This window comes from Sturnira hondurensis, unplaced genomic scaffold (genome assembly GCF_014824575.4).
Source record: "Sturnira hondurensis isolate 20B ecotype Veracruz unplaced genomic scaffold, ASM1482457v3 Scaffold0007865, whole genome shotgun sequence".
Taxonomy (NCBI): Eukaryota; Metazoa; Chordata; class Mammalia; order Chiroptera; family Phyllostomidae; genus Sturnira; species Sturnira hondurensis.
Window position 1 is genome coordinate 489,638 of NW_028080496.1, and position 14,234 is coordinate 503,871.

Below are 14,234 nucleotides of genomic sequence, written 5' to 3' on the forward strand. Positions count from 1 at the left end.
TACAGTCAATTATTTAAAGCCAACAAAACAGTGTAACAGTTTTAAGTTCAATAATGTTAAGTATTGTATAGAAATATATTGGAGGCAAAGTTCAGTTGATGACAATTGTGTATATGTTATTGATGCTGTAAATTATTTTTAATAAAGAAAATTGTATTATCACATTTGACTCCTTGTAAAATACTTTGTGGTAATTAAACAGAACACAACATAACTTACAAAGAAATAGGATGGCATCCAGAAATTTCTCTTCAGACACGTTCGCTACGTGTTCGGACAGGAGTTGCGAGGGCCGCAGTGCGGACCGAGGTCGTTCTCCCCCCACCTGGCAGTTCCTTCCACCCTGGGGCCGGGAGGTGGAGAGCCCGAAATGGGGAACACAACAAGCCTTAGGTTCCTCGAGTCACATCTCAGTTGAAGAGACTGGGTTCTCACCCAAGGCAGGATCCTTTGTGCAAACACCGCCTACCTGGGCCACCTTTCCGTGACCGCTCAACAGGTGGAGACTGCTGTGCTGCACAGCCCACCCTCGTGACTGAAGTTTGAATGGAGGATGGACTGGACTTCACACTCCAGTCTGCTTCCTGGTAGCTTCCACCTGCAGGTTCTGATCCTCCTGATTTTGTCTCTGCCTCTTAAAGCACTTGGGCACAGCTAAGCATTAAACACCTGTTTAATGAGTAAACCCGCATGTTTCACTGCCTATAACCTCCTCAAAGTAGATGGTTGACTGGACATTTAGGACAGAATCGGGGGGTCTCAAGCTGTAAGTTGTGTGTTGCAGGAGGGAACTGCCTTTTCCCGATGATGCCAGTGGCCCTCTGTTTTCAGGAGCCTCGGTGCTTGGGGACCAGTAGGCAGTGCCGCCCACTGCACTGTCTCCCTGCACTGTCCGTTCTTCAGCGTCCCCAAGAAGCGTCCTCCAGATCTGGGGGCTAGGCCCACGGGCCTCTGCTCTGAAGTCATGCCTTGTAAATAAGGTCAGCTCTTTTCTCCTACTCTTCATAGCAGTCTAAAGGGGCGATTAAAGTTCAGGAAAATTTGGCATTCATAAACCAAAATTGATACATTACAAAGTTTTCTCAGGATTCTAGTTCAGTAGCCTGAGAGGTTTCCCAGCATTAGAAAGGCTAATACCACATGCAGAGAGTACAGGGTCTTTGAGGAAAGCTGTTGTGCCCTCAGGGCTGCTCTGGTGATTTATGGTTGTCACTTGATGCCAGCTTTGCTGTTTAACTACAAATTGGCTTAGCTTAAGCTTACTCGTTTTGGTTTAACCAATAAGTTTTTCTCTCAGACCGTAAGGTGTGTGTTTAGTGCACTTTGAAAATGGCACACCTGTTACAACTGTCTATGTATAGTTCCCACAAAATGTGCTTTTATGATACAGTTGTCACTGAATTTTGAGCATTTTAAACAATTTGCAATATATAGCTAAAGGAAGTATTATAAAACTATGGGGCTACTATATTTCATAATATAAAATCATGGCTATAATCTCACTGCAAATTTTTCATTTTGCTTCACTTGTTTTTGATCCCTGGTGTTGTTTTTTTTTTAAAGATTTTATTTATTGTTATACAGAGGGGAAGGAGAGGGAGAGAAACATCCATGTGTGGTTGCCCCTCATGTGCCTCCCACTGGGGACCTGGACCACAACCCGGGGTGTGCCCTGACTGTTAATCAAATTAGCTACCCTTTGGTTTGCAGCCTGCGCTCAGTCCACTGAGGTATACCAGCCAGGGCTGATCCCTGAGTTCTGAGAGCCACTGAGTAGGTGTCTCAGTGGCCAGGTGATAAAAAAATTACTGCGACAACATAGGTGTCAAATTGGTGGGACTCTTCTCATCACAATGTTGCCATCACTGAGAAAGAACATGATTTACAGTAGATTCAGTAATATGATGACACTATCTTAAAAGGCAGCATTAAAATGCACAAAAGGTTTATGTAAAGATATTCTTAAGGACATGGAAACTCTCACGTAAAGTGAAAAGGGCGGGTTACAGAGTAGTGTTTCTGCAGAAGGTGCAGTGAGTGGAAAGAGCCATGCTGAGGGGGCAGTTGTGAGGAGCCCTGTGTCTTCAGTTCCCACCAGTGTCCATATTCAGTCTTCATTCCCATCCTCTCACTCTCAGAATAGGAAAAACCGAATGCAGTGAGTGGGGAGAGAATTCAGGAGCTGCCCGAGAGGATAGCATGCAGAAGAGCCTAAGGGAACCAACAGGAGTAAAATTCCGGTTACAGAAAAATAAAAGCGCACTTGATAGCCTAAGGCATGAAACATGTTGCTCCGGGGCTGTAAAAAGAGCGTGCGTGCTACTTGAAGATTAGAAGTGTCACAGATAAGAACCAAATCTAAATGGGGGAAATGCGGTTTGGGAAATGTCCAACTCAATCAAGGTGACTAGATAACGTGAGAGTGCTATATATATCCTGATAGAGGGGGGAAAGAAAAGCATGGGATGGGGGCAGAGAATGTGCATCTACAAAAAATATGGACTTAGTTGCCGTTGTGAGTGGGCGGGCGGATTCCCTCCTCAATAGAAAGGAATCCTGCGGGCTGTAGACGTGCATCCAGCTGTCCATCAGAGCGTAGAGCACTTTACAATGAAGATAACACGCTTGTGCACGCCTGTAGCACGCTAGACTAAATGGACCTCCGATCGGAACTGCGGTTCCTGGGGCCTGGGTGCGAGGGCGGCCTCCGGGATGCGTGCTGCCTGCGTGCTGCCTGCAAGGAAGGAAAAGGTGCGAGTTGTGCCCAGGCACGTACGATGCCGAGAGAAACGGTCCACGAAGTGTCTTACATGGACTGGACTGACTGCGCGATGCTGCTCAATAGCCAGAAGCCTGCTGGTCAGGGGCTCGCTAAGGGGCGGGGCAGAATCCAGAACAGCCAATCAGGAGCAAGAAGCCCAGTCCTGCAGAAAGATAGCCAGGTTGTGACTTGGGTGAGCTTCGAGAGAAGGCGGGACCGGATTGCAGAGAACCAATTACAAGCCTGCTCTCTGAATTTTTTTCTTTTCGGCCCCTCAGGCAGATGGGGCGGGGCCTCACTTTCCTGTAGCCTGCACTGATTGGTGAGGATGATTTACCGAGGAGCCAATCAGAAGTCAGGGGTCGCGGGCTCGAAGTAGGGGCGGGTCGAGGTGCGGCAGTCAGGCGTGACCATACCACGCGAGATCCGGCCACGGGAGACCTCCTCGCGGGAGCGTCAGACCTCAGCCCGGACTGCGGGACAGTGGAAGCTGCCTCCGGACCGTGGGTCGTGCAGGGTGAGCGGGTGCAGGAGTAGAGGTGTTCTGGGTCCCCGGGGGTCGGTGCCTTGGGCTCCGCTCAGACCGTAGTGTGTGACGGCTGGCACTCCTCCCTGACCTCGGAACTGGAGAGTGTGGAGACCCTTCAGGGGACTGTGCGGCATCTTGGGGGGAGGGGGCAGGTGTCCGAGGCCCACTGGGCCTCGGCCCCAAGTGCTGTGACCCAGGAGTGTGTGACTCCAGCGTGTTGGTCAGCAACCCTTGCACCCAGCTCGTTCGCCACTCCCCCGACCCCGGGGGGGAGACCTGGGGAGCGCCTGGTAGTGCATTGCTGCTGTCCTTGAAAACCATACTGCTTTTCCTGCCTGTTTCCAGACCCCCTTTGGGGTAATGGCCCGCTGGCCCCTGAAGAGAAAGCAGCCCTTCTTTCGTTCGTCCCACCTGGGCCAGGTACAGGGGTAGGACATCTGCTGCATAACCCCTGCCCCAGCTTTGGGGGACCTGGCAGAGGAACTGCAGGAGCGGAAGGGTAAATTTGAGCTCATGCCCGCCTAGATAGAACTTACTGGGCTTTGTGATGCGTGGGGAGTGGGCCAGAGGAAAGAACTTGTCTGGTGTTCCTTGCACGGAGTGCCAAGTTTAAGGCCCACCCTTTCCCTGGTGGTGAAGCAAAGGTTGTGAGATTCTGGCATGAGGCTTGGAGTTGGCAAGCATTGGCCTCCTGTGGCCTTTCTCCGCAGCTAAGGAAAACCCGGTTGGCAGGGAACAGACCAACTACCTGCAAGATTCAGATTCCCTCCCCCGCCTCCTCCATGCACACAGAGCACCTTTCCGTTTTATTTATTTGCTCTGGGGAACTGACTTGGTCTGTGCCACATAACTTGGGGTCCTTGTATACAGAGCAAAAAACGTAAATTTAAACTCAGAAAGAACCTTGGAAGTATAGACTGTTAGACCTACAAGGTCATTTTAGGGATGACTGAGTCCGACTCCCTGTAAGAGGCTAGGTAGCAGAGCTGGCACTGAAATATGTTTAAAAATATGTTTTATTTCTCTCAGTGTAGCAACTTTTCCCCTCCTTGTTGTATTGTGATAAAATACATTTAACAAGTACAACAACTTTTATCGCACCAGCTGTCTTTCGCTGGCGAGAGCTGCCAATACTGCTTTATGCCGATGTAGAAGACGGGGTTGTTCAAGCAGAAACTTCACGAGCCCCGTTCAAGGATTCTAGCAACGTTCTGTAGAGTGGAATGGGATGGAGATTGGCCTTCACCAACTGCTTCTAAGCTTCCTTCCAATTTTAAGGACTTATTATTCATAGCAAATTCCCAATTCTGTCATCCTTAACATTTTGTTTTTAAAATGTTTTCCTTAAGACTTTAGGAATTGAGCCCTGGCTCGTGTAGCTCAGTGGACTGAGCACGGACCTGCGAACCAGAGGATCGCGGTTCGATTCCCAGTCAGGGCACATGCCTGGGTTGCGGGCCGGTTCCTTGCAGGCCAACTACCAGCAGGGGACGCATGAAAGGCAACCATACATTGATGTTTCTCTCCCTCTCTCCTTCCCCTCTAAAGATAAATAAATAAATAAAATTAAAAAAATAATTCTGTTTAAAAAAAAAAAAAAGACTTTAGGAATTGAGAAGTTATGCCAGGATGGCATCTTGGAGTTAAAGCTTTGGTTCACATTACACTGTGAATACTGGCCCTACCCCAGTTTACAAATCTACAGGAGGAAATTAAGTCTCCACCCAAAGTCTTAAGCCCGATTTTGGTGTGACAGGATATACTGGTTCCCAGGAGCTTCAGAAGCAGAGGTTGGTTTGAGACCCTGGGCAGGCTTTGTCACGTGCATCTGTAGTCAACGAAATCAGAGAGGCCTAATTTGATCCGGGAAGCAAATGCTCTGGTTGGAAAGTAAACAGGAGAAGTGAGTACCTCACATCAGTCACCCCTTTTGTGTTTGAAAGTATGACTGATAAGCTAGATGATGATTCTTATAATGTAACGAAACTTGTGGACAGAAAAGTAACGTCACTGTGTTTGAAATTACATTTCAACCCAAACTAATGGTACTGTAGTCAGAAGGACGCCATCATGGATTAGGACTGCAGACAGCCGAGTTCTCACTGTGACTTGGTATGTACTTTGGGGCCAAGGCACTTAACCTCTGAGGACCCAAATTTCCCCTATAAGTCAAGTTGATGGGGGTGGGGCTGAGGAGGAATTGGACTAGATGATACCAAAGTGCTTTCCTGGCCTACGTTCTGTCCCTGGAAACATACCTTCAGTGTGTGAAGTGGGTTTAGAAATAATTTGCGATACAAGGATTTTTATTCACCCGCAAAACATCTACTTCTTTTTTTCTCCTTTACTGATCTCGTGTTTTAACTTTATGAGTGAAGATTAATCTTTACAAGTGCGGAATCAATATTGAGAAGCATTGGTCTGTCTTAAGGAAAATCATTTAAATAATTTGTTCATTATATCCCCTTCTAGATTGTTTCCCCCAGACGTAATGTCAAGTGCAGATGACCAGCAACCACAGGCCTTTGCCAAACCTACTTTCAGCGAGGCCCAAGCCCGGGCAGTCGTGGAGTCGGTGTTTGGGTTCAAAGTTTCCGAGATCCAGCCCCTTCCTAGCTATGATGACCAGAACTTTCATGTGTGCGTTTCGAGAACCACAGACGCCACGGACGGCCCCACTGAATATGTCCTCAAAATAAGCAACGCAGAGTCCAGCCGAACCCCAGACCTAATCGAGGTGCAGAGTCACATCATCATGTTCCTGCAGGCGGCTGGATTTCCGACAGCCTCTGTGTGTCACACCAAAGGGGACAACATAACCTCTCTCATGTCTGTAGGTGAGGGACCACCCACTCACCGGTCATGGCCAGTCCAAGCACATTGCCGAATGTTGGCTGCAAGTAGAAATATCGAGGACAGGTTTGTTGTTCCAAGTGTAGACACGGTTATTTTCTAGCAGTTGGGAGAAGCCACAGAATCACCAAAGGGGCGATTCAGGCTCTGATTCAGATGTGGTTAGGGCCAGGATCTGGTGTAACCTGAGAGAGAAGTGGGGACATGTGGAAATTGGGGACGTTTTTGTTGTTGTTGTTTTAGCAGAAAAATAACTCCTTTTTAGACAGGGGAAGGGTGGGAGAAAGGGAGAGAAACATCAATGTGTGGTTGCCTCTTGTGTGCCCACCCCCTCAGGGACCTGGCCTGCAACCCGGGCATGTGCCCTGACTGGGAATCGAACCAGTGACCCTTTGACTGGCAGGCTGGCACTCAGTCTACTGAGCCACACCAGCCGGGGCTAATTAACCACTTTTATTCATCAGATCAGCTGTGTATTTTGCTGCTGTGGTATCATAGAAAAAATGCAGAACTAGAAATCAGGGATTTTAGATCCCAGCTCTGTTGCTATTGTGTGCGTGACTTGGACAGCACTTACATTCCTAAGGCTACCAGTCCTCATCTGGAGGAATGGGTCCCTTTCACCTTTAAATGCTAAAATGCTAAGATGTTCCTAGTTGAGTTCCCCAGGCAACATACTGAAATCAATTCCTAGGAATTTAAAAACAAAAATGTACTTACTGGCTGATTTTAGAGCGAGCAGAAGGGAGGGAAGGAGAGACAGGGAAAAAGAGAAACATGGATTTGTCGTTACCCTTATTGATGCATCATTGGTTGATTCTCATATGTACCCTGACTGGGGATTGAATCTGCAACCTCGGTGCATTGGGATGACGCTCTAACTAACTGAGCTACCCGGCCAGGGCAATTCCTGGGAATTTTTAAGAGTTGACATTTTGGCTGTTTCTTTCCTAATTGTCCACCCAACCTTTCCTGACGTGCCTTGCTCCGAATAACTGAGGCTTTCCGGTCCCCGAGGCGTAGCTTTGTCCTGTGTTGCAAGCAGGCTGCTCCTCAGTTTGCTTCTGCAGAGCCTGTGGTTCTGAAACAGTCATTTCTTTTCATCGCACTTTCCTCAATTGTGAACTGACGACAAAGTGTTCCTAGGCATTCACTCACCAGAGGAGGTCATTTGTGTTTAGAGCTGAGGCCAGCAGACTTGCCATTCTGATGTGAGTGGCTGGTTCTGATGTGAGTGGCTGGTTTCATGTCCTGAGGTTTGTCTGTTCTACCTCCTTGCTTTGTCCTCAGCCCTGCCTCAGAGAACCCTGCTGAGAGTTTTAGGTTAGCACATTTTTTCCCCTCTTGTTTTATAATTTCTAGTATTCTTGGCCATAATAATTACTGTTCAAAGGCAGAATAATCTCTAATTTTTTTCAAGATGACTTGACGGTATACGTCCTTCTATCCGGCTAGATAGCGGTTCTGAAATCAAAAGCTACTTGGTGAGGCTGCTGACGTACCTCCCGGGAAGGCCCATCGCTGAGATTCCCATCGGCCCCCAGCTACTGTATGAAGTTGGAAAGCTGGCTGCCAAACTGGATAAGACACTGGAGGTAAAACTTGGCGTTTTATTTTGTGTATGCGGATTTTTTATTTGGGCTTGATTTCTTATATTTTTATTTTTATTTTAAAAAATATTTTTGTTTTTAGAGAAAGGGGAAGGGAGGGAGAAAGAGGGGGAGAAACATCAATGTGTGGTTGCCTCTAGCACATCCCCCACCGGGGACATGGCCTGCAACCCAGGCACGTGTCCTGACCGGGAATCAAACTGGCAACACTTTGGTTCGCAGGCCCATACTCAATCCACTGAGCCACACCAGCCAGGTGATTTCTTTTATTTTTAAAATAAACCCGGGGTCAGGCTCTCTTTTTACGTATGGTGCCTCCAGAAGTACCAGAAAGGAAACGGGACCCTAGCTGTGTGCCTTTATGACTGAAAGGCTTCTTGTGGCCCAGGTGCGTACTGACTTTACTGGGCTGTTGGCAAGATTACCTACATTTGTAGAAATTCATATTCTTCGTGCTGCTCACGGAAAGCAGTCTGCGCTCACGAGTGAAAACCTGCAGCTTTCATCCATGAAGGCACCCTCAGCCGGAGCACTGCGTGAAGCAGCTGTGAGATGATGAGTGGATTAAAGGGATGTGTGTTGAGGGTGTCTTTGCCGTATAGAAACAAAAGGGTATCATGTGTGACAAGTGTCCCCTGGTCCTGAAGGAGTGCATTCCCAGGGGTCGGATAAACCCTTTCAGAAGGAATCGCAGTTTGTATGAGTAAAACAGTTTTCATGGGTAAAACACCTCCAGTCGCCCAGGAAACCCTGTCCGTTAGGTCTCTGCAGTGTCCCTGTGACCTGTCACCTCCTCTCCATTCCTGCCTTGACTCTCCTCACTGACCACTGTAGCCTGTCTGCATCCAGGGCTGTTCTCCAGGCATATTTATACCACAGTCCAGAGTTGCTCTTTAAAATGACAGGTCTGGCCATGTCAGTGCACAGCAACCATCTCTCAGTGGCTTCTCGCTGTGTTTGAAGTGAAGGCCGAGGTCTTTCCTACAGGGCCCTGCGTGGCCTAGTCTGTGTCTCTGCCCCTCCGTCTTGTTGTCTGCCTGACCCTCACGCTTTCCTCAGCGCCGGTGCAGAGCTCCCTGTGGTTCCCCGGATGTGCCATCTGTGCTGTCATGCATTGGTGCCTTTGCCATTTTCTCTACTGGTAATCCTTGAATACGAAACTCCTGGTCATCCTTGAATACGTGGCTCCAGCATCACCTCCACCGAGGTCGGGATATTCAAAACCGTGTCATGAGATGAATAATCGAAGGAACTAGAAAGGCCGACTGAAGAAGAGAAGACGCTGATGGGCGAGAGTGCCGACTTCAAGTGTCGGGAAGACAGTCATGTGGGAGGAGGGCCACTCCTGCTGCGGAGGGCCCCAGAGGTCATGCTGGAACCAGCAGCGGACACTGTCAGAAGCAGGTGTTAGCTCAGCACCAGTGGAGTGCGGGCCTGCTCGGGAGGGCTGACAGTGCCTCCTGGGGGAGGAGTGCAAAGGCAGGTCACGTGTCCCCCTGGCAAGGACACAGTGGTGGGGACCAGCGCCCAGAGAAGGTTTCCAAACTCCAGGTCATGAAAGTGAGTGTTAAAATAAACCTGGAGGAACATTTTTAAAGAAATAGAATAACCCTGGCTGGTGTAGCTCAGTGGATTGAGCGCGGGCCTGCGAACCAAAGGATCACGGTTTGATTCCCAGTCAGGGCACATGCCTGGGTTGCAGGCCAGTCCCCAGCAGGGGACGTAGGAGAGGCAACCATACATTGATATTTCTCTCCCTCTCTCCTTTCCTTCCCCTTTGAAGATAAATAAATAAAATCTTTAAAAAAAAGAAAAAAGAAAGAAATAGAATAAAATACAGAACACCAGGCTACATCATCCCATGTAATGGTCTACTTAACTGTTTACAAGAGACTTTTTTCTTTATGTGTGTGTCTTACCTAAACACTGGGCTGTGGTGTACGTAAAAGTACTTCTTACGTGAGAGGTCATGTCCAAAAAGTGTGAAAGCTACTCTGCTGAGTGGCCACCCAGGCACCCTATAGCACCCACTCCGCGGAAGAGGTCTGGGCTGGGCCCCATGCCCTGGTCCTCCCGCAGCTCGAGCAGCAACTCATGATCCGTCTCTGAACCTCAGTTTTCTGTTTTGTGCAACCGTGGCATAGCTGCTTAGAACTTTGGACAGACTGGTCAAAGTAGAATGTGCTGTTGTGAGAACATTCATTTTTTATTCAGCAGATCCTGCACCAACGGTGCCTTCTATGTGCTCTGCACTGTTCTGGGTGTGGGGTTCAGTAGAGAAAAAAATAGACCAGGAGCAGAGCTCCTGCCCCTCGGCAGGTGCACACTCAAGAGAGGGTCCACAGTGAGGGTCACCGCAAAACCAGTGGATTGTGGTGAATCTGGGACAGCAGTACGTGCTAGGTGCTTAAGGAGAAAACACAAGCCTAGAATAGGGATACAAAACTGCGCAGAGGGCCTAAAAAGCAAACGGAGTTCAGGGAGCCTTCCCACAGACAGAGACTTGAGTGAACACCTAGTAGGAATGAGGGTGCTGGCTGTTGGGACACAGATACATTGGGGATTGGGGAGCATCTCAGGAGGAGGAAGCTGCAAACGCAGAGGCCAGAGGTGGGACCAGGTGTGGCTCATTCTCAGGGAGGCCAGTGTGGTGGGAGGGGAGTGAGCAAAAGAAGATGAAGGCAGAGGCAGCAACGGCCCCAGCCGACCCTGAGGGGAGAACAGCTGTCTTCACACTGTGAAGAGGATCGAGTGAGGTGGGAATGTGCTCTCTAGTGCCACAGCCTGTGCAGCACGCAGGGGCAAGTCGGGGCCCAGGAGGGAATGGTGGCTCTCGCTGGGCCGCTTCCCAGGCGTGCCCCTTGCTGGGTGCGGTCTCCTAACGCAGCTCAGCCCTGGCTGCTCTGACTGCCAAGGGTCTCACAGTTTCTTGCTTTTGATTTAGAAGTTCCACCACCCAAAGTTAAAATGTCTTTATCGGGAGAAGTTCATCTGGAATCTGAAAAATGTTCCTCTTCTGGAGAAATACCTGGATGCCTTGGGCCCGGATCAGAACCGTGCGATGGTGGAACAGGTCATTCAGCTGTTCAAGGATGAAGTGAGGACCAAGCTAAGGCATTTTCGAGAATGTGAGTATTCCCCCAGTTAAGTGAGTGTTTTTGTTGGTATTTAAATTGTCAAATTTTAAATCATTGGGAAAAGTGTGAAGTTGCAAGTTAACTTTATCAAATCTTACAAATTTGCTCCTGTTGCTTTTAAAGAATAATGCTTTTGTCCTGGCCAGGTGGTTAAGTGGGTTGGAGTGTTGTCTCCATACACCAAAAGGTTGGGGGGGGGTTCAATCCCCAGTCAGGGCTCATACCTAGGTTGTTGGTTTGATCCCCAGCTGGGCCATGTATGGGAGGCAAGTGATCAAGTTTCTTTCTCCCTTCCTCTCTCTCTCTAAAGTCACTAATAAAAATATCCTTGATGAGGATTAAAAAAAAGGAATAAGACTTTTACATTTTAAAAAAATGGCTACATCTGAAGCCCTCTCTAAGCTTTACAATCCCCCTCTGCCCTCCCTACTAAATTTGCATACATATTTTAATATCATCACTACATATATATTCACTATGTAAAGTAGTATTTTTGAACTACTTGTTTTTCTAATTATTTTTCGCTCTCCAGCACTTTCAAAGCTAAATACTCTTTTTCTCTTCTGTGAACGGTTTCCCTAGAAATTCTGATGTGCAACTGTAACTTAATGAAACTCTAATTTACTCAAAACAATACAAGGACCTTAAAATATACTTTAATTACACTTATCACTTTTCCAGTTTATATGCTGTTGTTTAAGTAAACTTACAATATCACCATCTATTCCAGTAATCAAAAGATGAGAAAATCGGAATTACTTTGTCATCAGAAATATTTTTGGGAATTCCTAGGTTAAAATAAAGACATGACTGGCCCATTCTAAGACCCTTTGCTTCTTGTAAGATGAATATATGTATATTTTTAAAATTTCTGGTTGGGTGATTCTCCTTTGCCCTTTGCCCTTTGCCCTTCTAGTAGTCAAAGTCAGGCATTTGCAGCAACCACATCTTCCATCTCTTGGCCTTGTGTTGAAAAGAAGCAAAAGCAAAACACCACCAAAATGAACGGCTTTTCTTCTTTTCAGAGGAAATTTTTTTTTTAAACTTGTATTTTTTTTTAAAAGATTTTATTTATTTATTTATCTTTAGAGGGGAAGGAGAGAAACATCAATGTATGGTTGCCTTTCGTGCGTCCCCTGCTGGGAGTTGGCCTGCAGGGAACCAGCCTGCAACCCAGGCATGTGCCCTGACTGGGAATCGAACCGCGATTCTCTGGTTCACAGGCCCGCGCTCAATCCACTGAGCTACACCAGCCAGGGCTTCAGAGGAAATTGTTTTATTTCAAGAAAAATAGGATTTGGCTTTTTTAAATTCTGAAACTGCTCATCAAGTTATTTGAATGGCCATGCCTGAGAAAGAGGGATAGAAAGAGAATGAACTGGCGTACTCAATGACTGTTTTTGCACAGCTTTTTTTTTTTTCTCTCCTTTCAGGTATCAATCATGGAGATCTTAACGACCATAACATTTTAGTAGAGTCCAGCAAGTCAGCCTTTGGAGATGCTGCCTATCATGTGTCTGGGATTTTAGACTTTGATGACATGAGCTATGGCTACTATGTGTTTGAAGTGGCAATCACCATCATGTACATGATGATTGAAAGCGAGACTCCTATACAAGTGGGTGGTCATGTGCTTGCCGGGTTTGAAAGTGTCATCCCCCTGACGCCAGTAGAGAGGGGTGCTTTGTTTCTCCTTGTGTGCAGTCGTTTTTGTCAGTCCCTTGTCTTAGCTGCGTACTCTTGCCAGCTGCAGCCAGAGAACAAGGAATATCTCATGATTACTGCCAAAAGCGGGTGGAAGCACCTGCAGCGAATGTGTGACCTGGGCCAGAAAGCTGTAGAAGAAATCTGGTTTGACACTGCCAAGTCCTACGAATCTGGGCTCTCCATGTGACTGTAGAACAGTTCACATGAACTTGGGTAATTACCCCAATAGGACCAAACCTAAGTCTACAAGGAATTTCCTTGCATAGTAAAAAAAAAAAAAAAAAAGAATTGATGGAACAGATCAATGCATGTGAAGCCACTAAAGTCTTCAGACAATCTCATGATTCTTAATTTTTATTTTTTAATGAATGTATTGGAGTGACATTGGTTAATAAAACTGGTCTCAGGTGTACAGGCCTGTAATACATCATGTGTATATTGTATGTTTACCACTCCAAGTCTCCATCATGTGTATATTGTATGTTTACACTCTCTTCTACCTTCTCCCACGATGATATATTTTTTAAATTTTTTATTTGTTTATTTTTAGAGAGAGGGGAAGGGAAGGAGAGAGGGAGGGAAACATCAATATGTGGTTGCCTCTCATGTGTCCCCTACTGGGGACCTGGCCTGCTACCCAGGCATGTGCCCTGATTGGGAATTGAACTGGTGACCCTTTGTTTCACAGGCCCATGATGATATTTTAAACTAAGAAATACTATGTGAGCCGTGTCTTTCTGTGGTTCTCATTTCCCTTATGTATGAAACACACAGAATATTTTGAATCAGATAATTGCTCGTCTATTCCAGACCTAGTCAGCCTTCTAGCTTTCCAAAACACTTAAAAGTAAGGGACTGAAGCTAAAAGGGAGAAATGGGTAATGAACGCATTAGAATAATGTCAGTAAAGAAGAGAAATGCTGTGTGTGTGTGGTGACGGTTCATATTGCTTTAACTAGTTTGGTGGAGACCCTCTGATGAGGTGAAAGGCAGAGGAGGAGGCTAAGGAGCAGCGAGCAATGTTGGGGGCGAGGCATGTGGGTCCTGTCTTAGGCGACGGGTGCAGAGCAGGATTAGCCTTAGGTAACTCCACTTTCTCCTGCACTGGGGTCTTCCTGTGCTCCCTATGCCGCCCCTTCCTCAGGCTGAGGACTTCGCTGGGACCGCCGCAACCCATCTCCCCCCATCCCGAAAAGCAAGCAGCCCAGTCCCCCGAGGACCAATGAGTCCTTGGTCCGAACCCTGAAGAACCCTCGAGCCCTCGGCCCGCCCCCAAGAATTTCCGCACCCTTGGCCCAGCCCCCGAAGGACTTCCGCACCCACAAAGGACTTCCGCGTCCTAGTCCTGCCCGCGAAGGCCGTCTGCCCCCTGGACACGCCCCAGAAGGACTTCCGCAGCCTGGTTTCCGCCTCAGAAGGGCTACTGGATCCTAGGCCCCGCCCCAGAAGGACTTCCACACCCTCAGGCCTGCCCCACGAGATTGTCTACGCTCACAAAAGCCTTCCGCACCCTCGGACCCACCCCAGAGGGACTTCCGTATCCTAATTCCCACCCTGAAGAACTTTCACAGCCTCGTCCCCACCCCACAAGGACTTCCGTACCCTCAGCCACGCCCCCGAAGGACTTTCGAGTCCTC

The 14,234-nt window shown here is 47.7% G+C and overlaps 1 protein-coding gene across 1 annotated transcript; it reads left to right on the top strand.

The window, feature by feature from the left end:
* The first annotated feature begins 3,149 nt into the window (after positions 1-3,149).
* Positions 3,150-13,037, top strand: HYKK (hydroxylysine kinase). The gene is made up of 5 exons (XM_037053453.1): positions 3,150-3,264; positions 5,763-6,127; positions 7,599-7,738; positions 10,698-10,881; positions 12,324-13,037. Exons 2-5 carry the CDS (start codon positions 5,782-5,784, stop codon positions 12,782-12,784), a joined length of 1,131 nt encoding a protein of 376 aa, XP_036909348.1. The 5' UTR covers positions 3,150-3,264; positions 5,763-5,781; the 3' UTR covers positions 12,785-13,037.
* The last annotated feature ends 1,197 nt before the right edge of the window (positions 13,038-14,234 follow it).

What these genes read in the sequence shown, in the direction of transcription:
- HYKK (XM_037053453.1), top strand. Translation starts at nt 5,782, where the DNA reads ATGTCAAGTGCAGATGACCAGCAACCACAGGCCTTTGCCAAACCTACT. An exon ending in AACTGGATAAGACACTGGAG is followed by an intron (nt 7,739 to 10,697) that starts GTAAAACTTGGC and finishes CTTTTGATTTAG; the next exon opens with AAGTTCCACCACCCAAAGTT. An exon ending in GCTAAGGCATTTTCGAGAAT is followed by an intron (nt 10,882 to 12,323) that starts GTGAGTATTCCC and finishes CTCTCCTTTCAG; the next exon opens with GTATCAATCATGGAGATCTT.